This window comes from Python bivittatus, unplaced genomic scaffold (genome assembly GCF_059951505.1).
Source record: "Python bivittatus isolate LINGU-HERP-01145 unplaced genomic scaffold, Pbiv_v1 ctg000670_np1212, whole genome shotgun sequence".
Lineage (NCBI taxonomy): Eukaryota > Metazoa > Chordata > Lepidosauria > Squamata > Pythonidae > Python > Python bivittatus.
This window is the reverse complement of record NW_028277094.1, coordinates 1423660-1449236: the sequence shown is the minus strand read 5'-3', so window position 1 is coordinate 1449236 and position 25577 is coordinate 1423660. Positions and strand designations below refer to the sequence as shown.

General features: G+C 42.9%; 1 protein-coding gene across 6 annotated transcripts in view; it reads right to left on the bottom strand.

The window, feature by feature from the left end:
- The window catches only part of DACH2 (dachshund family transcription factor 2), a 284826-nt gene extending 260954 nt beyond the window's left edge, over nt 1-23872 (bottom strand). For 2 of the 6 annotated variants that reach the window (XM_088151649.1, XM_088151653.1), the window contains exon 1: nt 23116-23872. In XM_088151649.1, coding sequence (XP_088007775.1) covers nt 23116-23711 — 596 coding nt within the window. In that variant the 5' untranslated portion in view covers nt 23712-23872. The remainder of the gene's footprint in view (nt 1-23115) is intronic. The other 4 variants (XM_088151651.1, XM_088151654.1, XM_088151650.1 and 1 more) reach the window with 3 other exon arrangements.
- Between the last annotated feature and the right edge of the window lie 1705 nt (nt 23873-25577).

The following is a 25577-nucleotide window of genomic DNA, read 5'->3' as shown; positions in this document are numbered from 1 at the left end:
CTCACAACTAGATTCTAAGATCCCTATTTTGTCCAAGAAGGCTGGTTCAACAACACAATTTAGGAGGACCTCTCATTTAACTCACTGACCTCTAAAATACTGTAAGTGAGGGGCAACCCCTCAAATAAGGGAATACTAGTTTCTGGAAGAATCACCCTTAATTAAAAGCAAAGGTTGTCTTGAATTGAGCTTGACCACTAATGACTCCATGGACATGTTCATATAGCCTTCTTGGGAACAACTCTAAGTTGTTTGCTGTTTCCTTTGTCCAGGAAGTTTTTTCAACTTCCCAGATTAGCTGATTAGCACTGCATTTTCCTGCAGGTCTTCTAGTGAAGAGCGAACCAGGTCCAATGCTGCTTAGCTTTTCCAAGATCAGCCAAGGTTCATTAGGTGCTACCATCTACTGTACAACGCTTAATTGCTATGTTGATCCACAAAGTCACCAAGAGTTCTATTTGAAGGAAGCATTAACTTCCATTGCAAGGTGAGCTACCAGAAAGCTCCAACAAGGATGGAGTATTGCTTCCAACATCTACATGGGGGCTTCCTAAAGATTAACCACAGTAGGTCAGATGCTGGAACAGATACCACCTCTGGTTGAATCCAGTAGGGATGACCTTATATTCTTATGAAACGAACTACAGAATGATGTCATTGAAAACATCTGTCACTTCTAACCATTAGAATTCGCCTCCAGATACTGCTGAGCTACAAATCCCAACAGGGCCAGCTACAGCTAGCACTGAGAAATGCAGAGAGCTGTTTTTCAGCAATATCTAGAAGACCACTCATTGTCTGTCCCAGCAATAATAGGTTCTTGGCAGGTAGTACATTGCTCTGAAAAGGAGGTAAAGCTCTAACCCAACTTAATCTAGTACTTTTGATCCCGTGTATGAGAATTAAGACTTAAAAACGTTGATTTCCTTGAACAGAGCAACAGGCTACCTAGAACATGAGCACAGGTGTATAGGTCGAAGTTATTCCTTATCAAAGCACTGTTGGTAAACAGTCGCAGTCAATGAAAGTAAATAATTTTCAAACCACTGAAGAATTTCCCTGCTTTCTTTTTAATATATTTTTAATGTGGTTTCCATTTTAATTAGCTAAATAACATTTCAAAATACACAATTTATCTCAGCCTGCAACTTAGAGACCTTTGTATGGTTCCCTGCTGGAATTCTGCAAATAAATCACAGCTAATAAATAGGAACAATTGGTGTGTCAGTAAGCCCTTCTCAGGGAAGGAAATGTCATTATTTGCAAGTTAAAATTTATTTCATCCTTTTATCTTCGGAACGTTTTTAACAAGCACGAGCTAACTGATGTGGGCCTTGGAGTTTCACAGATCTGTAGCTAAAAGTTTGAGCTGCAAGAAAATGTTGTAGTGTATGATAGTCGTGATAGCCTGTCACTTGAAATACCACAAGGTGCAGATATAATCTTCCCATAGCCCATCTTCTGCTCCTAATTGATACTTGGGGAGTATTTCCTCTAATCTGGAGAAACACATGCCAAGAATTCAGATGCTAAGAATGCAGCAGGTTTGTGATCTGAGCACCGCACATGAACATATTGCAGGTTTACCCCCCAAAATCAGAGTTTCTAGCATTATTGTTCTTTAAATGTAGTTTATGCCTTGCAAGCATACGTATATGTCCTACGACTTCTGCATTCAACCAAATGAGATTTTGAAGGACCATAATCAGGTAAAATTCCATGAGCTCTAGAATGACAAATTATTTCATTATTACATAATCTTGGAATCAATGCATTGTGGTTGCTCAAACATTAGAGAGGATTCAAAATTAAAAACTGATTTTACAAAATGCATGAGAGCTTGATTAGTTAACATAAGATATGCATAGCTAGATAAAAAAAAATTAAGACGTGAACATTTTAGCATCTGGATCTGTATTCGGTTTCCATAAACTCTGCATTAGTTTCCAAATATACAGTTGTCAGAACTATATGTTCTCATAGCAGAGAAACCGCCACTTCACTAAATTCATTTGGCTTTACTACATGGTTTGTGATCAATGTGTGGTTACCTCCAAGACCTGAAAAGGTGCATCATAACCTTTTTTATCAAACATTTGAATCATTTAGGGGACAAGCTTTGGTGGGTGACCTGCAAAATGTTGCATTCGGGAAAACAAATCTTTCCGCAGAACAACCCAAGTAAATTTGGTTCAAATTTTTTAAATCAAAACATATATCCCTAATTTATACCTTTGCTTGTTGAGTCTGGCCATGTTGATTAAAGAAAACTCAAGGATTTGGTTTAACTTAGTTACAAATAAGAAATGATCTTTGAATTCTAGATTTCTCCTCCCAAATGCTTTCACAATAACTTTCTTGAATCTAAACTTCTTTTAGTTTGATCAATGCTGAAAACAATTTCCTTCTCCTTAAGGCTGTGCAAACTCTTCACCATAGCTTGAAAAAGAACTGAAGTGCCCATCAAAACATTAAGGGGCAGAGGGTGGTCATCTTGAGGATCTCCCACCTCTTCTGAACATACACAGCCTAAAGACACTTCTGTTCCAACTGCAATGACTTGCTAATTTATCAGACAACTATCTTACATGGAGTTTCCCCTTGAAGGAGAAACGTTTTGTTAGCCAATACCTAATGAACACCGTTGTAAAATATACTATAAAATAGCCCATGCTTCAGCTAATTTCCTCGCTCTGACTTATGGGACTAAAAAGATCTATCACAAAAGAAAACAAGAATTTCAAGTATACTTCCAGAAACTTCCACACTGACTTGTTTAATAAGGCTGATCGTTTTAGACTGATTCACCAGGAGCCACAATGAACAATTAAAAATAAGTAACTCATAAGAGCATGGGAAGAAAATGATGCTGCATGTCAATGATAGCAAAATAGGTTGCCTACATCTGCACTGAAGCCCGTAGACAAGTGAACTTGTCCCAACTTTTTAAAGTGCCTGAAATTAAGTTTGAAAACAGTCTATTGTTGACAGAAAGTAAAGTATTCCTCAACTGCTCCACTTTCATTATAGAGTTTTTATAACAACACATTGTAGGCCCCTTTTTTCTCATATTAAATATACCATTAAAATAATCTCTTTTTCAAAAATTGGTATCATCACGTCATCAAGAGAACTTTTCCATAGATTTCTGCTATGAAGTTATTTCCAAACTGACTCAGATTAGATTTACATAAAACCACAGTCTCATCAAACTACTGAATTTTGATTAGCCACTTTTAAGTCCTACAGATAGATCAAGAATCCCTGTAGGGGTTTTTTTGTCTATTACATTTGTTCATCCAGTTAGCTTTTGACAACAAATTACCTCCATTCAAAAAAACAGGGAGAAAGAGTAGGAGAACTTCATTTTAATAATTAGCAGGCAGTAATTCCAATCTATGAATCTATCTATCTATGGAATTTCTTTAAAAAATAACAGACTCAGAAATAAGGTAATAATCAATAATGCTACTGCCTCTTAAAGAAGTAAATACTACACTTAATTTTACCCGAAGTAGTACAATTCCCAGGACCATCATGAGAAAATTCTCCACTGAGGATAGTTTTATCAAAGGAGATAGGTTTTCTTGTCCTCAACAAACGCTACCCCAATTATCTATATTTCTTTAGAGGACTCATAAGGAAGAAGATTCTCACTGGAATAATTACAATTGCATATTTTAGAGCATGCTAAATAGAAGTCATCCTTCTCTGTTCTTGAATTAAATTTTTGGCAGGAGAACTTGGGCAACAGGATACTGAGAGTCTAATTTTATCACGTAATGGATTACGTTTTCCCATTGGACCAATATTTCTGGTCTGCTCTTGAAGTGTCTCTAAGTAGGTAAAGCCATGAACTCAATTTGGAGAGAAAAAGAAACTCTAGCATCTTCAAGGCTGTTGACCAGAAGTCGGGGGGGGGGGGGGGATGCCATTGTTTTGGTTTTAAAAAGGACTGCATTGGCTTAGCTTTCCCTGAACCATCACGTCAGAAAGTAGTTTTAACAAATCTCTCCACTTTCTCCTTCCACTTAGTACTATTCTGAGGAAAGCTAAATGTCTAATCACTTCCAGGCAGTCAGGTTGGATCTATTTATTGATTCGTTGGTCAACTCCATAAAGATCCTGGACAACATGAAAAACAGTAAGAATAAAACAAGGGAGAATAGGGGAGAATATCTGTAGCTCGGGGTTCAACTGTTGGGGTCTTGGTGTTCTCTGAGCTTAGTTGGTTTCCAGCAGTTGTTTCATTACCAGGCTAGGTAACATCATCAGTGCAGGGGTGGTGGTGGAGTTTACTTCATGGAGGAAGAAACCACACCCCAACCAAGACTGGCAAGACAAGCTATTATATATACACAGCCAGCAAGCTCCACTCTCCCACACACTGATGATGTTACCTAGCTTGGTAATGAAACATTTGCAGGAAGAGACACCAGCTCAGAGAACACCAAGAACTCAACAAAACAAGGAAAAGAACGAGGTACATCCATAACAGAAACATATCAAATCCTACCATGAGCTTGTCACCCACCCTAATCCGAATTATGAAGTTGATTATGAAACACGATTGCCATTCCTGATGGGCAAGACAAGTTAACAATTCTCTGTTGGCAAATTATAGAATTCATCTATCTAATGGTTTTAGAAATCAGTTTATAAAACTATTCCCAGTTGCTAACACATTTACATTGGAGCAGCCAAGGTAAAATCATATAAAAACCATAGAGAGCTGGGCTTTTTAAAAAGCATATTCAGCTTATTGCAATCCGTAACTTTCCTTTCTAAATGAAATTTCTAGAGTCGAAGAAATCAAAGAAAACAAAACAGAAAGTGGGAGTTCAATGGGGAAAGGAGAACATAGAAGGATTACTAAAGAATGACAACATTGTCTGGAACATCAGTAACACGCTGGAATGCAGGCAGGGCACCATAAAAGCCTTCTGTGGAAAATTAATAAAATATCTTCTATCAGCAACAGCATTTCTGTAAGGGAGACAAACACTCGTCTGTTCAAACTTCTGCACGTTTCCGTTCAACAAACACCTATGAGCGTTCCTTGCTCTGAAAACTCGTTCAACTATATTGATCTTCCGATGTTCTGATCACCCAGCAAAAACTGCTCTAATTCAACCATATACCTTTCTATGGTGTCAACACAGCTTCATAACTGTAACATGGCCAACTAACAAAAGCACAAGAAAACCTTCAGGTGACCGTAGCAGCCCTGACAAAAAGTCCTTGCCCGTTATTAATTCTGACTAAGTATTTCCTGACCACTTTCCAATGACCAAGAGGAAGAAGTCATATCAACTTCCTTCATATTTCTCTGCTATTAAGCAAAGCTAATAGCAGAGACTGAACAAGAAAGCAAGACAGTATTGCTGATTCTGAGAAGCAGAAGGGGCCTCCCCATAGCTGCTTACTATTCATTTAGACCAGCTGTTCCACAGTCAGCCGGTTCACAGGCCACTCTATGGTTTGGGGAACATTCAAAAGCCAGTGGGGTCATTAAGATTATGATGCAAGTCATTTTCTGCAGAGTTACGGTGCAATTTCACTCTACGCGATCAAGTAGCAAATAATCAAAGTCGGATGAACTGTACAGTGGGACACCTTTATAGGGTAAGAACTCATGTTTCTTCTTTCCTAAGCAATTATCAGAAAATTACTGCTCTGGGGGCTAACCTATGCATCGTTTCATTAACATTCGCCCCCACTGTCACAGCGTGAAGGGAAAGATTTCAGTATAGAGAAACACAAGCAAAGATTATCAAGTTAGGTGAACGTGTGTGTGTAATGTTCTAAGCAGCAGGAATTCAGTGCACTTGGAACCTCTCCAGGTCTCATCCAGATAGAAGGAAAAAATCATGCAACTTGCAGCTGACTGGGCTATTAGGAGAACCAGGGGTATCATTAGGGAAGACCATCAGGGCAGAAGTCTAGGGCCTCAGCAGACTGGGCAAGAAAACACCAGTCTTTAGCAGGCCTTACCATGTTTCTAAGGAACAGAAGCGAAAAGCATTACTATTTAACTACACGCAAAGCCCGCATGCTAAAATTAGCTAATTGCACCACTGAAGAAGAAAGACACATCAATATAAGAGCTACGATAGCACTAGGAACAGGACAGCATGAGAAAGCATATTTCTGGGGCAGCTTTATCCCACATCTTAGATTCTCCTTAGGAGATAACTATTTTATTTTACAGCAACGCTCTTGTCCTCTACAGTAAGGGATGTGCTGGAACCTGCAAAAGAGGAGGCTGGTTTGTGAAACTGTACAGGTTCAGAACCTTTATACATTCTTTCTTTATCAGGAAAATGGGTAACCACCTCCCTACTGAACTCAAGAGGGAATCAGCAAGAGGATCAAGGAATCCCGTCCCCCTGAAATTAAAGATAAAAGGGGTGCTAAAATAAATGAGTCTAGTTGCCAAGATTTCTGCAAGTGAAATTCCTTTTTCCCTTTCAATATATGTGATTAATAAGACTCTGGGAGAATCTAGTGTTTTTGGTGGTCAGTAGTTGCTACAGGCTTGACATTTACTCATTTTCTTACTTTAGGTAAGTCCGGTGGAGTCAGTCCCACTCTCCTTACCTCAGGTCCTGGGGATACGTCACACAAAACCTCCATCATTCCTAACCAGCACAGCCATTGATCCAATCAACCAAGATTGATTGGGGCTACAGTCCAACCCCAGATTGAAGAAGGCTGCTAAAATAGAATTAACTTTGAATTAGAAGATCTATGGTTGCTGTGTGGTATTACCATTTCTGGTTTATGATTCAGAATTATCCAACTCGTCCACACTTGCTGTAGTTAAAGGTAGGGTGGAAATGGTGTGTCCACAAGAACCAATGTGCCTCCAATGTCTCATCTAAACAATGTCTTTACTAACATTAAAAATAGCAAATTAGCGAGCTGCAAAGCGAAGTACTAACTTCTAGCACCATATACTGTATATTTGCAGAAATATTTCTGGTTCCATCAAGTTCCACAGGACAATCCGGGGTTTAGGGCATCGTCCAGTAAATGGATGTTTTGTGACAAGCCAACCCCACCATAGCAGCCCTTTCTGTGAGCTTGCCCATCATCTCTCCACCTAACCTACCTTATATGGTTGCTGAAGGAAAAAGCAAGGAGAGTGCCATGCTCTGTCTTCTCGGAGGAATGGTAGGGAATAAATAATAAAGTTAAGCCTAAGAACAACTCACTAGTCTAGAAAATGCAGCCAATTGCTACTCTGGAAGCAGTCTTTCCATGAGTTGCAAACCACTATTGGGTTTTTCCTTCGTCCTCTCTTCTTTGTGCTAAACATCTCCAGCTTTTTCAGCCCTACCTCAAAGGATTTGGTTCCCAAACCCTTCACCAACCTTATCATCCTTCTCTGATGCTTTCTCCATCAATAAGCACCTGTCTTACAAGTGTCCCACCCTGTCTTCCTGTAAAAACTAGAGTCAGAAAGGGCGGGGGGACTGCAACCCCCAACCAACTTTGGTTACCCATCCCTCCCACTTCCCTTCTGGTTTCCTGCTTCCTTCTCCCTATTCAAATCATCCTTTGACACAACATTCCTAATTAGATGATTAGTGTGTGGAAGGGCAAGAGACAAATCATTTGCATAATTTAATCATAAAGAGAAATGAAAGACACTGACTTCAGTGTTCCTTTGGACAATACTCTTTCCCAGCCGAGAGACGGGGTGTTGGGGGAAGGGAAGTAGTTTAGCGAAGAGACAAGAGAAAGGAGAAGGCGAGATACTAATGTGATTAAACAGTATTTCTGAAAAGCAGGCAACTGCATGCCCCATATTAACAGAGCTAGAGGCAAAAGAAAGATTAATTTCAGAAGACAATCAATTTTATTCTACACGACTGTAATAAATAACAGCTCATCTGCAGACAAGCCATTAGGCTGTGAGTGGGGGACATGTGTCACTAAGTTTAAGTGGCACAGGAGGGCAAAAATTCTACCCAAAGAGAATAAGGAATTATCGCTGTCCTTCTAAGCCAGAAATTTGGGGAGACTGGGGCAGGAATCAACCATGTGGTGTTAAAAATGTATTTTATTAAAAATAAAAAATAGGAAGCTGGATATCGCAACATGAAGTGCCAACTTCTAGCACTTTCTTCCCCCCGAGGCATTCTGACAAAATAAAAATAGGGGAAGGGGAGAGGACTGAAACACACACTTTTGCCTGGAATGGACCCACCCTCCTAGAAAAGCATTCTTATCTGAACTTGCTCTGTTGATTGAAATCATGATAGAAATTAAAAAAAAAAAAAAAAGGATTTAGGTAGCCTGGATGCAATGACTATGGGTTGATTTTTGTAGATGTTCTTCCATCTGCATATTTAAGAGACAAACTGAAAAGTTATAATGGAGAACGATGCCCTATCCCACTGACAAAGCACAAGAGATGGTCCAGGGGATAAGCTAGACAATAAATCAGTGTTATCCAAACTTGGCCACTTTAAGATGAGAGGACTTCAACTCCTAGAATTCCCCAGCCAGCCATGCTGGCTGGGGAATTCTGAGAGTTCAAGTCCACTCATCTTAAAGTGGCCAAGTTTGGACAACACTGCAATGAATGGAACCCAATAGTGGGACCCAGGAAGCAGACTTTCTCCAACATCCCCAAGAACAGCATTGCTTCCACCTTGCCCATCTTTAAGTATTCCTTTAAAAACTGGCTTTTCCCTCAGACCCGGGATCACGATGGATGGACTAGCCCTGTGAATGGTTAGGGAGGTGGACAGATGGTTTTGTTCCTTGAACAGTCATTGTTTTATGGACATTTTCACTGTACAGTATTGTTTTTAATTTTGTGAAGCCATCCAGACTGATTGGGGGGTGGGGGACAGAAACTTAACAAACAAATCAATCCTCTTTACTCCACAGAACAGCCAATTCCATTCCGCAAATATGGACCTTGATGCAGCCAAAATAGCACCATCTAGTTGGACAAACTCTTGGTGGAACTCCAGAATTTGCAGATCTGGATCCTGATCTATCTTTACAAGAAGGGGGGAGGAATGGGAAAGAAGGTCTCTACACTCATCCCAAGATAAACTGACCGCAATGAGAACCACAGAATGCCGGCTGTTCTACCCAACTGGAAATTTAGGATAGGGGAGAAACAGGATGGACTCTCTTGGAAAATAGCACAGCTGGCCTGCACACCGCAACTACAGTCCTGTGTTGTATAATGGCTGAGGTACTGAGTTAGGACTTAGGAGACACACATTCACATCCGGCCTCAGTTGCGGAAGCTCACATGGATCAGCCCCACCAGGTGGACCACACCAGGAAATTAACTCCACAGGAAGCCTAAAACGACTTTTATTGAGACGGGCTATAAGAACCGAATCTTGCAAACTCGATTGTGCACCAGGTGGGTTAAGCAAGAACTTTTATCACTTTGCATTGTATAAATCCAACTTGTATTTCATCCCCGAACAGGAACAGATATCTTTTTTCAGGAATAAGCAGAGTCTGAGATCACACCAATCTTAGGAGAACCAAAAGCAAGTAATCTTCTAAAGAACAGCCACTAAATTGCCACGGATTAGAGAGGGGAACCCTCAGCCCGTAACAGTTGTAACTGTTAATCCAATACACCTTTTACACAAACCAATATATAGAGCAATGGGGAAAAAAAAGGGGGGGAGTAGCACAGATGTTCATTTCTAATGCAATCTCCATTCAATTTCCTAAGTGCAGTCCCTTCTGTGCAAACTAGCTTAGCATTATGTTTAGCTTGCAAATTCTTTTAATAAATAATGAATGCAATAAAACCAGTAGATCAATAGCAGGCTTGAGAAATCATAAAGGGGATTGGAGGGGGAGGGGGGAGGGAGAGAGACAGAAAAACCTTTTGTGTTCAAGCTGTTGCCGATTAAAACGAGAGAGAGAAAAAAAAAACTTTAATCCACACGCCGATCAATATTACTCTTTTCCTTTTTAACCCAGCACATAAATAGCACATCGTCTCTAAATGCAGTTTAATGCTCTTACCGAGAGCCTCCTCCCAAGCAACCGATGCAACCGCTGCACGCAAGCAGCGATTGAAATCTTTCAGAAAACTTTCTGAGATGGTTTACAAGCAGTGTGAAATTCCTGATGGAGGGGGGAAGAGGGGGGGGAGCAAGATCCAATAGATAAATAAATAAATAAAATTAATCACCCTTAATCAATACATAAAGGAGGAAGAAAGACTGGCACGATCTGGGCTTCTCAAGAGGAGTTTCTAAAGGTGAAAAGCTTTTGAGATGCTGGTCCTGTGCGCGATGCACCGCGAGAAGCAGAACAGAACAGCATGAGGGACGCATAAATGTAATCGCCTTACATTCACGGCAGGCAACCAACAGAGAAGTCCGCGCGGAAAAAGGACATTGAGAGGAAGTTACTGTAGCTGTATCATTAATTACAGGGACATAAAAGGCATGTACTGGAACTTTTCAGAGCAGGCACGGTACTTTCAAGCAGCATCAATTCCTATTTGGGATTCTCCCACTGTAGAACTATTACAGGAGGGGATACCAAAATCCAGTGGCCTTTCAGAAGCAGGCAATCCATGGTGGTCACCGAGATCGAAAATGCCTTACCCTCGGGAAACTTCTAATATTTCAAGCAGAATGCGTTCCAATTGCAGAGAACCCTTACAGGCTAGGCGAGCCATTGTTTTTAGCAATTCATGTCTCATCCAAACATTTAAATATATTATATCTATCTATCTATCTATCTATCTATCTATCTATCTATCTATCTATCTATCTATGCATTCATACCCCATAAGAACCAAATGCAAGTTGGAGTAACTTTCACAAAGCGTGGTCTTTCCACCTGAAGCTTTCATTGCGTGTGTTCTTCTTTGGAACAGAGGGGACAGGTGTGGGTGAAAGACATCTTAAAGTTATGAAGCGGAGAGAGGGGCATTTGCAAATGCAGATATGATAGAAACGAGGAAGGGCCAACCGCCTTTCCCAGCTGGTGCACTCAGAAACGCATACCTGCCTATGAAAGCTTCCAACGTTGCGGAATCTCTTGAGCAACTCATCCTGAAATCTCAGAGGGTCGTGTGATCTGGGATATTTTTAAAACATTATTGTCATTTAATGGGGGGTTGCAAGTCCTGTTTTGGGGTGAAACAGATACCCAGCATCCATGATCCACTTTACTGCTGATCTTTGGCTTCATCCCAATAAAGCAAGGCTTTATACTTCAGTCCATACGAGCTACTTCACTTTTTACTACCATTACCAGTTGGGATCCGATGCAAAAACACATACATCTAACTCTAAAGATGGTCAATACCAGGAATTTGTTCTTAGTACCAAAGCCTAATGGAGCTCACAGTCTTTCAGTACCAGAATTTATTCCTAGTTATCCCCAAATTTTCTTCATCCTAGCAGGATTATTTCAGAAGGTGGTGAGGAGAGATTTTGTAGCTTCTACCGCTCAACACGAGGACTTCAAATTCTTTCGACCTACTGCAGATAGCGATAAGATCTGCCAGTGAATTCAAATCTACCTTCTTCCCGTGCCTGCTGGAAACCGTTGTGGTCCAGAAATGCCATGAACTTCAGAGGCATGCACCAAAAAGGAAGCATTTGCTCATAACGCGTTGAAGAGCCTCACGGCTGCCCTGCTAAAATCTGGAAAGAGTGAAGGAACAGGCTGAAACTATTCCTGGATTTTTATTGATGGATTGGTTTTATTTATTACCTTTATTATGATCACCAGCTGCCCAAGTCTCCCAGATATGCACATATACAGGGAAGTTTGTTTTTGATACTCAGTGGGTTTAAGCAACAGTGGACAGTGAGAAGGAGAAGATGGGGAAGAAGAAGCACATTGGCTGCTTTATTCATATATAAATATAATATCCAACACCATAAGCTGGTACAGAGTCGATCTGAAGTCTTAAAATGCAGTGCAGAACTTATTCCCAAGTATATATGGGTTTGTGTGCAATTAGGATGTCTAGATAAAAGCTGACCGGGCTTTAAATTTTGTGTCTAAATTTACAGTGCATAGAAACGTTTATCCCCCCCCCCAAGGTAATACTAGGTTTGCACACTTATTCCCCAGTACAAGAAATTACCTCCCAGGTCTTGAAATAAGAACTTAACACTCTAAAGTGAGAGACAGAGTTCAAAGATTTGACACAGGGCAAAATCTATTTGCTGTCCTTTTATACAGCAGGATTCGCCTTTCCCTCTCCTCTCCGCGTTCACAATATTCAATTCCAGTACTCCTTGAAAAGCTATTTAAAGCGAAAATGAAGACGACGACCCTTCTGTGGAATAAAACAAAAAAATGCTTCTTCAAAAGTAACCACGTTCAGTAACTTTTTCAAGGACACAATTAACACACTGAGCAAACAGAGATAGCAATTAAAATGTAAAAGAGCCTGAATCAGGAAAGCAATTGAATGTTTTTAAGGCACGCACACGCACATCAGCAGCTGTTAGCCAGGACAACTGAGTGAAGCCTCCATGTTAAATCATACATACGTAGACACTCATCATGCTATTCCTTTTCAGGGTAAACAAGGTTATGTGAAGGGTACAAAAGAGTACAAAATCGTAAGACAAAGAAATTAAAGGCATGAAATAAGAAAAACCAATATAGCTAATCTGTATTTTACCTGGACACGCATTCAGAATAATTGCAAATGTGCTTTTGAACTACAGAACCTCACATATTCAAAAGAATCTAGTCGACACATTTCAGTAAACCATGATGACGTCAAAATGCAAAATGCAGGGATGTCGTTATCTATTGCCTCTTGACATCTCATGCAAGCATGTCAGCTGCAATGTTTTGTACGATGATGTCTTCGTGCAGATCTCATCATTTGCCCTTCCTTCCCATTGCAAACGCCCAGGTCAACAGAGAAGAAATAAGACACAGCCGTCTTAGGAAACTTCCAAGGATTCCAGAATCATTAAGAATCCAAAGGGGGGGGACACCAACAGTCCAATGAGGAACAAACATGCTCAGTTGTCAGCCCCAGGAGGTACACCAGACCAGGAAATCAACTCCACAGGAAGGCTAAAACTACTTTGATCGAGATGAGCTATAATAACAGAATCTTGCAAGTCTGATTGTGCTGGACCCCCCCCCCCGCCTTCCTATACTCCAGTGAATCAGGGAGGTGTCTCCCTGAGCCGCTTCGAAATAATACCTCATTTCTCGGGACTCAAAAAATGCTTCAGCCCCTTTTGCCTACCTAATAGCCTTTGCATATTTCTGTGAATGGATGTCTTGCCCCAAGTTATGGGCATGTGAGGAAGCAGGAAAAGGAGGCCCTCAACCAGATGCTTTTCATAAGCTTCAGGAGCACTTAATTGACTACTGCGAAGACCAGTTGGGAATTATTCTCACACTGACAGAGCGAATTGCCATCAAAACCGTGAATCGTTGCAGACCACCTCTTCTTCACAGAAGAGACAGGCGTCCAGTTCTTTTCCTAGAAAAAACTGGAGAAAATGGAGAAGAGTTTGCTGCCTTAATTGTCTAGCGTGCTGTCTGGGGAATTCTGGGAGTCGAAGTCCACACATCTTAAAGTTGTCAAGATTGAGAAACACTGGTCTATCTATACAGATGTCCCATTGAAAGTAGAGGACTTGCTGAACTTCTGGGGTTGTCCTGTTTACCTTCTTTCTAATTAATAATATTAACAAGAGCTCTGGGGTTCTTGTTTCCTGGATCAACTATTTCTAATTCAGACTGCAAAGAGGGAAGTCTCCCAGAGGATGTGGGAAAGAAAAGCCTTTCCACTAGAAGTGCATTCAGAGGCCACTTCCATTCATAAATAATCCAGTCTGATTGGGCACGTACTTGTTTCTTTCCACCTAGTATAGTGTTGTCCAAACTTGGCCACTTTAAGATGAGTGGACTTCAACTCCCAGAATTCCCCAGCCAGCCATGGAACTCCAATTCTGGGAGTTGAAGACCACTCATCTTAAAGTGGTCAAGTTTGGACAACACTGACCTAGTATAATATCTAACATGAAGAAGCTACCGACCTTTTCAGGCAGTGTCTGCTCCCTGCTATTCTGTGCCCCAAAACGAAAAACAAAATCCTGACGAATTCAATTCAAACCAAATCAAGCCAAAGATTTTTAAATTAGTTTCCTTAAAACATTTAAAATCCTGTGATATTAGGTGAAAAATGTTTAGGCTGTGAAATCTGGGGGACTCTCATTTTTTTTTAAATGTAAGTTAGTGGGTGCCATCTAGTGGCATTGTGGCTGTCAGGGAGTGGACCCCCATCTTACATCACCTTCTATTACATTTATATGAAGACCACTGGATCTTATATGAAGGCCAGTAGATCTATATTTTCAGAAACTGGGAGGGGGGGTCAACAATTATTTGCTAGTTTACTAAAAGTTCAGGAGATTCCTTGGTACAAGTGAACACTGATAATAATACATTGTCTGCATAACTTTATCTTCCATATGCTGCCGACAACTATAACCCCGCATAGACTTGATTTAAACCCCAAGCATAATCTTTCCTTCTTCCACAACTTCTTTTCCTAGAGTTTTAATCAATCTTGCTTAATTGATAATAAATTCATTGTGGGAATGGAGGCATGTCTTATTTGGGAAGACATACATTTAACTGGACTCAGCGTTTCTACTTTGCTTTGTCTCTTGAATCTATCAAACACATATTTGATAAAATAAAAACACACCGGGCGAACTCATAAGAAATTCCAAGATTCCATAATTCCAAGAAATCTAAGAGGTTGACCTCTGAGGATCCTAATGAAATGAGTGTTTTGACATGGAGTCTCTCTATGTGTTTATGTACGTTTCGTTTACTTTTTTTTTCCTTGTGAGATTACTAAGAAAACCAAAGATTAGTATAAACATGAAAAACCTTTTCCCCCACTTTTCAGGCAAACTGGAGTTTGTGCAATTCATTCAGGGATGCATACTGGAACAGAACAAGGACAGTGTCTTGGAAGAAGGAATGTTGGAGAAGAAAGAGAATAGAATGTCTTAGAAGAAAGTATAACCACCATTCATTCACACATCAACTAGTCTACAGTATGGTATAATGGTATGCTGTATGCTACTACAGCTGTGGAAGCTCACTGGAATTCAGGCCGGTAACCCCAACTCACTTCATAAAAAGCTTATTTTGTGGAGGAAAACTGGAGTAAACAGTAGCAATTAAAAAACTAACAAGAGCCACAACTCTATGAACACTTATTTGGCAGTAAAACCTATTGAACTCAGTTACTTACTTCCAAGTAAATGCAGAGGAACTTGTTCAGCTAGGTGTATCAGTGAACAAGGGTATAACCAGCCAAATCTAATATACTGCTGTACCCTTCTTGAATATTCATTATTTCCCATTTAAGCCCATGGAATCTCAAAGTATTTAATTCCATTTGGCTCACATCCCAACCCTCCCTATTGACAGAAATGGTTCCCATAATAAGTATCTTCTTCGGGACTATGCGGAGAAAAAATATCCAGGGAGGCCATTAAAATATTGCTATAACAACAGTAATAAATGGAATGTTATATGGTAAGGTGAAACTGTAATAAACAATGTGTTTTGGTTAAATTTGAACATACCTCAAATTTAAAACAACATGCTTTATTTAAAAGAAAAAAGGCTACGTTACTATCATCCTACGTGCCACTTGAGTAGAAAAAGTTATCTGGAAGTGTCATTTGACAACTTGTGGTTCGTGTTCTTATGAGTTCGCCCGGTGCGTTTTTATTTTAACAAATATGTGTTTGATAGATTCAAGAGACAAAGCGAAGTAGAAACGCTGAGTCCAGTTAAATGTATGTCTTCCCAAATAAGACACGCCTCCATTCCCACAATGAATTTTGAAATGACATATCACCCATGACACTTATTTTATTGAATTTGGATGTTGGTTTATTTTTGGTGGAGCAGGGAAATGACACATTAACACTGAAGAAATGGTTAGTTAAAAGGCCTTGAGCTATAGTTTTATATACTGATATAGATATATTGATATATTCCATTGGGGAGGGATAATTAATCCTGCAGAATAAAATTCCAGGTTGAACAGGCTAAGAAGGAAGTTAAAGTCCACTAAATCTGAAGAGTCTTATGATAACTTTCTGATTCCCTCACTCTTCTTAAAAAATATAATTTGGGTTTTGGAGAAATAATTTCTTTTCTCCCTGCTTAGAAAACCTGGAGAGAGAGAAGGGAAAAAGAGAGAGGGTATGGCTACTTTAAAAACTTCAATCTCTGTGACACTGCCAAGCCGTGTATGAGAACATTAATGCGTCTGTCACGATAACAAGCTAAGAATAACATCTAGACATCAAACCAAGCAAAGAATCCATCTGAGGTAATTCATTCAGATCCGTCTCATTGATTTATTAAACGCGGAGCAACATCTGCAGCCTCGCAGAGGCGCTTGGCAAAATTAATGCAAGATCAATTCAAATGAAAAAAGAAAAAAGAAAGAAAGAATGAAAGAAGAGAGATAAATCGACACATAATTTACATGCAGTTCCACAAACAGGCTCATTGTTTTATTTTGTCTCGCCGGAGCCAATGAGTTTGGAAGTGCGCGCACTCTGATCAGGCAGCGTTGAAGGCTTCTTCCACACGCTGAAGCCGCGTTAAAGGAGAGCTGGCGTCAGAGGAGAGGAAAACACTTCCAAACACCTTTTGAATATACAGCAAGAATATCATCAAGGTCTGACGATTTGGCTTCAACTCAAGGAGCAAAGAATAGGTTGGAGTGCGTTCAGGACGGCAGGTGGGAGGAGGCCATGGCAGCATTGTGGACAAAGTGTCTGTGTACCATGTTAAAATGGGTCACAGAAATGCACGAACGCTACCCTGAGTTTTGGAAAAAACTAGAATTCCTGGGTAATCAGGAACAGAGAGATAAAAATCAGAGCTCCTTCACAATAGGTTCTGCTATAACGGAACTCATAAGAGAATTAACTATTCTTACACGCCCACACCCAAATTCTCAAAAGTTTTATAAAGTACTTCACGTCCCACAAAGATATCGTTAAGCCGTATCACCCAACTGCATTCATTTGCAAAAAGTTATGGGGCACCTCCAGAACTTTTGGAGATCACATTTTTGCACTCACCGTAATATGGTTTGTTCGCTTAAACGTATCCTGGGAAACTAGCCACTCCGGTGGCACATGATGGTTCACAATCTGGTATATTGTTTGAAACCAATCAATTGTATTGTCTTTAATAAACCCCAAGTAAACAGATATGGTTTACTCAATATATGAATTAAGTCAATGTCTTTTAATCAATAGAATTTACTAGAGTTTGTCTTTGTTTAGTTGGCTTACCTCTTACACTGTCATGGAAAGACGTTTTGTACATTTTATGAACCCTCTCATACTTTTCACTCACAATTAAAGGAAAGCAGGTTTATATACTATTTAACTGTTACTCTACCCATTCTGCAGACAAAAGGCGAAAAGTCAGAAAAAAGTGCTTACAAAATGTGCAGCAGGATCAAGTCTAAAGTTAAACCCAAGATTTTACAGCTCACACTTCTTGCCACCAAACTACACACCAGTAAGCAGATCACTTTGACATTCACACCCGCCTACAAGCTGGCAAGTAATAAATATTTCTCTTTTTAAAATATCAAGCACATCTGTCAACTCTTTGACTAACCGCTTTGGACAAGTCTGAATCCATGCTAACAATTGACATCCAAAAACAGTATTGTTCATGTAAAGATTATTATGGGCATTCAAATCTCTGATGTGACAAAGACTAACTTTTGGATTGTCTGAATATACTACAGCAACTGCAAGGTTTATGGGATTCCTTTTAAACAGATGCTACAGCCAGAAAGAATTAGGCGCAAATGTAAGGCCCAAACACAGTGTTGGTTGGGGGTTTTGTTTTAAAGCATGCGTGCTTTTTACTGGAGAACAGATCAAGTTTTAAATTTTTTTTTTTAAAAAGCATTAAAACTCTATTAGCTCATTTATTAATTTCCTTTTTTCTGAAGTCCTTTTAAACTTTGAGATTCCTCATTTCCATGAGTACGTATGCTTTAAATGGCAGAGTTTAATATTTCAGAGACAGAGTTTTACAAATGTTTTGATTCAAACACCCAGATTTAAAGTCAGACTTTCTTAGTTGCTTTGTATGCAGAGGTCAAATCAGTGGGTTTATTTCCAGGTAAATAGATATAGAACTGCAGCCTTAAAATACTTTTCAGTTGTATGCCTAATATTATCCTTAGGATCTTCAGTGAATTAATGTTACTTGCCCAAACTTCTACAGCAATCTATAAAATACATGTATAAAGTTATTATTGGAATTCCCAAGAGAGTCATCAATGCACACACATATATAATAATGAAGAAGGAGATTTACTGAAATAGCAGCTCTTCCCAAAACTAAAATGCATGGAGTTTACAAAGGGACTGCCATGGAAAACAGTTTGGATTTCAGCAACAGAAACACATTCCTTGTTTCCCAAAACTCCAGACTAGTGTTCAGATAAAAATTCAGGAAGCAAAGTGATGCTCTCAACTCAGCAGAAAATACTATTGTTTAAAAATGTTGTCATACTGCAAAGGCAGCAACTTAAAAAGCATGGCATTTTTAAACATTCTGTATTTCCAAGAGAGGAAGAGGAGTTGGTGGTAGAGGAGGAGGAGGAGAAGGAAGAAGAATGTAGATTATAATGGTCAAATGACATTCAGGGGACAATGCAAAGTCGCATTCCAGCTGCACAAAGTCTCTTGACAATTTCACATTCCAGGTGCAGAAGTGGAACTATTGTTGGGTTACCATGTCCAAATGCACTGTTGAATTCAAAGTCATACACATAAGATGAATTAAGAAATGTTGACATAAGAAAGAGAGAATTGCACAGCAGAGGACCCTGACATTTTGCATTCTCCTTTCACAAGTCTGCAATCCAGTTTCTATACAGAGTCCTGTTTCATGTCGCAATGTATAGAAACAGTTCAGCTGTCAGTCATGCGAAAACCCAAAGATAAATATCACACAGCTTTTTTTATTGTAATCAAAGGACAGCTGTTTGTCATTTCCCAAAGAGAAGGTTGTTTCATGTCCTTCATCACTAAAGCATGAAGTCAAAGTAACAGGATCTTGCTTCAAGAAAGAAGAGCCAGAATTCAGTTGTAAGAACTGATGGATCACAAGGGCTATGATCATTAACAGCATAATTAGAAGAAAGTCCCCCTATGTTAACGGGATTAATTTCCAAGGGGATACACACAGGATCACAAAATAAGGAACAGCCAAACCATGTCTTTTCTTATTTACTTTTTTAAGGCTTTCTGTTTTTAATTAGACATCTAGTTCTGTTAAAAATGTGTTCTCTTTCATGATTTCTATCGATCTGGGCATTGGCATGCAGTTGCTCCCCAATTAAAATTTCATATCATCTCCTGGCTGGATTTTATAAAGCTTCTGCAAGCCATAGGTCTCTCTGCACACAATGCCATAACATTTCACTAAATACACTGCATCCTGTTAGTAGTACCTTCTGCACAGAACACCAGTCAAGACATTAATTAAGAGTTCTGCAAGTTTCACTGGCTCTAATGAAATAATACACAATTCATTCTTTTGCCTGGCGATTTTAACAGACTCCCAACCGGATCTAATGAACTCCTTTCAAGAGATGCCCCACAGCTTGGGCACAAAGGCTTGCTTTTTTATTTGATTTCATTGCCCTTGAATTAATATAACTCTGGCCTCTCTAGTTACAAGTGGCTTTGGGAAGCACCTATCTCTATTTCAGTTTGGTTTAAAATAGGAGATGGAAGGCTAAGAGCTTATTACACACTTTCTCCAACCCGCCCACATCATTTTAACTTGACACGGTTTAAAGACAGCAACTTCACGGAGCGCGCAAGAGCTAAAGACACGATACCCCTATCTGAAATGAAGGAAACGCCTTTGCCATCTGTTCCCATCTTATTTGAATATCAAGCGACACTTACGTGCTAGTGACCTTAAGGTAGAAAGCCGTTCTAATGCAAGAAACCCCGAAGCACAGGAAGAGTGAGTGAGTGAGTGAGTGACACTGAAGTCAAAACGGTACACAAGACCCCAACAAGTGAGTGTGCGCCAGGCTAAAACTTTACCTGTAGCCAACTCAACACGTGGTGATCAAAGGGCTGTGGTCTTATGCAGAAAGAAAGATTTGGGCTTTTCTAGGCTTCTCAAGGATTGGGGCACATTCACAGCAAGTGATAATGCAGATAGTCCCACTCTGTGCAAAACATCAGGCCTTTATACAGGCAGCAAGTTCTCAAGAGGAACATGCACGCCCCAAGAAAGTTCGACTGGAGAGAAAAAGTTGTGTGAGATTTGCCAGGCAGTGCCCTTTCAGCTCAACCCAACTGCTCGGTGTGTTCCTTTTAAACTAAAAAAAAAAACAAGAAAAGGTAACCGAGTAGAATTTTAAAAAATAAACAAACAAACAAACAAGGACGGAATAGAAACAGAAAAGCCAGCAAATCTCATATTTTAGGATCTCAATGAACATGGTAACAAGAAAATCAGCTATGTGGGAGTTTAATTTCTTAAACATTGAGAGAGTTTGGATATTTCAATCAGAACTGGGCTTTTTCCTCCCCCAACCTGATTCCTGCAAAAAAAACTCTCTGCTTTGAACGTTCGTGCATGTTTACAACGCGCGGAAAACTTTTCGGCGTGCTGTTTTATAGGTTATTTACAAGATGAGATAACAAAAACAGCATATCATTTGGAGAAGCTGTGAGCCACTTCTGATTGTAACTATTTTAAGAGCTCAGAAGCAGAAGGCAGGGCGGCTAATGCTTTTGAGAACGTTCCTTTAATTTATTTTACTAAGGAACAGTTTGTAAATGCTGCTTCAGTTCTGAGCTCACACAACTCCTAATGCTCTCCTATCAATGTTTGCAAGTAATTTGCAATGTGACATCCTCTTTCTGCATTGCAAATTATAATTCCAACTAAAAGCAATTCAAGGAAAGGTGGCGTTTTAAAGTTTCATAACAAATTGGGAGGGGGAGTCTCCCATGCAATGAAACATGAAGACCACGCATGCTTTTGGTGTCTTATGGAAGAAATACAGCCTTTTGTGCATATTAACCATCACAAAAATGATTGTCAAAACCTAGAGTTAATCCTACGTCTTTCTAAGCATTTAAAAACACACTTCCCTGCTTGTATTCTGTCCTCTGAGCAGACAGATTCACTAAACTCTCACATGAACACTGCAGAGGTTGTTACTATCAGGAAATTAAAACAAAAAAACTTCTTTCCCACATTACATTATCACCTTTCTTAAGAAAAGTTGAGGCACACTTTTTTGCCTGCTTTGCATAATCTCATTCAACCACAACTTCCCTCTGGGGAACCAGCATCCAATAGAAGTTCACCCCACTTCTGGGGTTTACGGTCAAGGACTGGGGAGAGCAGATGGCGGTCTGCATAAACCTTGTCTGGTTCTTTCGCTTAGGGGTGGTGGCTGTGTCCTCAAATTGCATTCCAGTTTGTCTTGCTGGCTAGTTTAGAGCCACATGTGATCCCGGCAAAGCATCTGGGATCCTTTGGGTCTATGACCCCTAAGATGCTCAGCAGCCGTTTATCCCAACCCCCAGAACCCTAAACTCGAGGATACCAGTCAGCTTTTAAGCAGTTTCTATCCCAACCAAGTTTTCTATTAGGGCAAATATAACAGCAAAGGGGTTTCAATAGCAGTGAAAAGAAACAGGGACGGTCCTCAACCTTTCACTTCTTCAAGACTATCCTTGTCAACCCATTGGATTCGTTTCTGGGTAGAAATTTTTAGGATGTTGCTGTTAAATGCAATCTGCTGATTATCCACGTGAGTCCCTTTCTTCTTTCCAGATCATTTCTCTACTCAATAGTCAACACCCCCCCCCCCTTCCAGAGGGTGCAACTTTTAAGGAAGATTAATTTAAACGTCATAAGTCTGAACTGGATATGGGAACTGAAGTGGAACTCAACAAGCTTGGTGTCCTAATGAAGCCTGTATTCTGTTCAGGATTCTTCTTCCTGTTCCAAAGGAGATCCTCATTTTTCCCAAGCCAAGATTAATTGCCCAGAGGCATCTAAACAAACTGGAATTTATTTTAAAGCATAACGGGGCAACCTGGCCTTAAGTCTCAAAGTCTGTCCCACTTGCTTACAGGCAAGAACACAAAAGACTGTGTCCTGGGACACCCCTGGAACCAAATGCACCCTATTTTTAAAGCAAGCCCTCCTGGGCTTAGCTCCATTGTCTGCCTGGGATCTCAGTAAGTGGCAGAGATCACTGTGGCCAAATCCCGTGGTTTGCAACAAGCTTTGTTCCTCAGAATAAGTAAAGTTGCTTTTACAACCCAGTTTAGGGTACTATCTCAAAGATGCTTCCCCTTTTATGGCAGGACGGGGCTGATTTCCCAGAACCTTGCTCAAAAGTTGGACCACACCATCCCCATCTCTCCTCACCCCACTTGACTCGGTCCCCTTGCCTCCCCAAGGCCCCTAATTTTCAGCACCCAAGGTTTGGGCCATGGGTTCAGATTTCATAGTCCCAGACAAAGCCATTTGGAGAGACCTGGACTTCCCAGAAAAGTATCTTCTTTTTCCCCGAATGAACACCCCAACCCGGGCAGGCGGGCGGGCCGGCAGAAAACATGCTTGTTCCCCACTCCCTAAGCAAACCCTGTTTGCAACTTGCCCACCGTGCCAGGCACCCAACTCCCTCCCCAGAAACCCTCCTTCACAGACCCACTTCGGATTCTGAAAAGATCCCCGATGCCAGAGGCAGACCCAGACCCTTGCCCGCCCTCTTTCGCCCCCTCCTTCGCTTCTTTAACTTACTTTCTAAACCCAAGAGCCGCTCGCGGGACCCGTTCCTAGTCACTAGCCGGGGTCGCGGGGAGGGGGTCGCAAGCCTTTAGAAGCCCGACCAACCCACCCGGCTAAGTTCCCATCTCTCGCATTCGCACGTTAAGCCTCCGACGCCTCTTCCGCACACCCCGCAGCCGATGGGGAGGGGGGCCCTCCGCTCCCGGCGCCCGAGGGGGCTGCTTCCCCGCGCTCGCCCCCCCCCTCCGCGCTCACCTGGCGTTGGTGCAGTCGCTGTACAAAGTTTCGAAGTCCTTCCGCGTGATGAGCTTGCAGCGGTTGACGCCCGGCTGGATGGCGCCCAGCCCGCGCAGGATGCGCACCTGCTCCACGGTGCACACCACGGGCGCGATGTCCAGCCGCTTGAGCTTGGTGTAGACCGTGTGCAGCCCGCCGACCAGGTGCTTGAGGAAGAGGTCGAAGACCTGCGGCAGGCAGATCAGCTCCTGCCCCTCCACCACGAAGGAGGCCACCTTCACCCCGTGCAGGTCGACCATCTTGCACTCGTTGCCCCCGCCGGGGCCCGACGCCGCGCCGCCGCCGCCGCCCCCGACGCCGCCGCCGCTCGCGGGCGCCGCGCTGGCGATGAAGCCGTGGATGAGGCTGCTGGCCAGCCGCGGGGACTCGGACGGGCTGGAGGAGTAGAGCGGGTCCGCCCGGAACAAGCCGCCCGAGCCCCCCGCGCCGCCGCCGCCTGCCCCGCCGCCGCCGCCGCCGCCGCTTCCCCCGGTGCCGCCGCCGCCTCCTCCGCCGCCGCCGCCGCCGCCGCCGTTGGAAGTTGCCGGAATGCTCGGGGGAGAGGACACGGCCATGCTCGCTACTCCGCCCCGGGCGCCTGGATCGGCGTCGGCGGCAGCATGCAACCCGGCCGGCTCCACTTTTCCTCCAAACTGTTTGCGCTCCGCGAGGAAAGGAGGCGAAGCAGCCGGCGAGCGCAGGAAGGCGGGGGCGCCCGCGCCGCCCCGCCCCCGCCCCCGCCCGCGCCCAGGCGCCGCCCCCTTCCCCGGGGAGCGCCGAGCGCCGCGCCCCCGCCCCCGCCCAGGCGCCGCCTCCCGCGCCCGACGGCGCGCGGCTCAGCTCGGCCGGGGCCGGGGGGAGGGTCCGCCCGCGCGCGCGCGCGCGCCCACCCGGGGCGCCGGTGCCTGCCCGGAGAAGGGGCGGGGACCCCCGGAGCCGCCGCCCGCTCGTCCCCCTCGCCGGGCAGCAGGCGAAGCGCCTCCGTGCTGCGGGCGCCCGGTTGGAAGCCCCGGCCGGCCGGCCAACTTGGGCAGCGGGGAAGTTGGCGGGCTGGGGGCGCGCCCCGCTCGGTTGGCGCGGGGGGCGCCGCCGCGCGTCGGGACGGGGCCGCTGATGCCCGGCGACCTTGCGCTGGAGCGGCCCCGCCGCCTCCCCGGGGCGCCGGGTCTGCGCGCGTCTGGCCGGGCGGGGGGAGCCCTTTGTGTGGGGAAGGGCCGCGCCGGGCCTGCCCGCTGCGGGGAGCTTCCAGGGCTGCCGGCGGGGACGCGTCGGGAGTTGGGCGCCGGTGGCGAGAGGCTGGGCGCGGGAGACCGCGAGCCTCGCACTCCCTTGGGAACGGCTTGGTTTTCCGGTCACGCTCGGCGCTGGCATCTCGCTCGGTCACCGTTTATTGCGGAAACTCTGATGTCCCGGCCTCACACCGCACGCGAGCCGCGAAACCCGATTTCCTAACCGCCGGGGCTGCGTCCACACAACAAAGCTAAGACTCAGCCCACCCTGCTACGGTTGGCCATGTGCGAACCCGGCCAGGAACTGTTTCGGGCCACTCAGCGACATCAGACAGCAAGCAGGGTTGTCGTTCCAAAAAACTGAACCGCTAGCCTTGAAAGAGATTATTTAATGCCTCCATAAAGCGCTGCTAGAGATGCATTCACACATTAAACATGATTGCCCAGCCAAATTAGGGATATCGGGCCTCGGTTGCAAAACTCTGGATAACTGCCGGATGGCAGCAGAAGTATGCAGAAAATTCACCGTTTTGCCATCTAGATCTGAGAGCCTTACATTGCTGAACTAACTACAGTTGGCCATAAAACATGGTTTAGAAACCAGACAGGGCTCAAAAACGTTAAACGCCCGTCAGGCAAGCCGTATCATGGCATAGGGTTCTCCAACTTTGCAGTGTTATGACTCCTTAAAATCCGTGCCGGCCCCCTATAAAAGTAGCAATTTCATTGCTGGTTGCGTTGGGCAAGAAATAAAGCCATTTAAATAATTAAATTTCAATCTCTATATCAGGGGGCTTCTCAAATGTTGAGCCAGTGCAACTGCTCCCTGGACTTGCACAGCCCAAATGAACAAGACGGCAGAGAGAATTGCAATCGTACGGTTTCATTGCACCGACTTAATCCGTTTTTTAAGTGTTCTAAGTGATTTGCAACAGGGAAGCCCCATGATGGTGGCCGAACGTGTTGTAGGAACAGACTGATGCAGGATTATAACAGCAGCCTTGCAGGTCCCGCTTACAGACCCATTGAATCCGGTTTCCTATGGATGTTTGCGTGAGACCTTCAAAGGGGGCATGAAGGTATTTATGAAATCCTTCATCTGTTAAACTGTTTTATGTAATGCCAAGTCTAGATTATATTTGTAACTTGGTTTCGGGCTTTTGGGCTGTAAATAAATAAATAAATAAAAATAAAGGTGTCAGCCACCCTTGG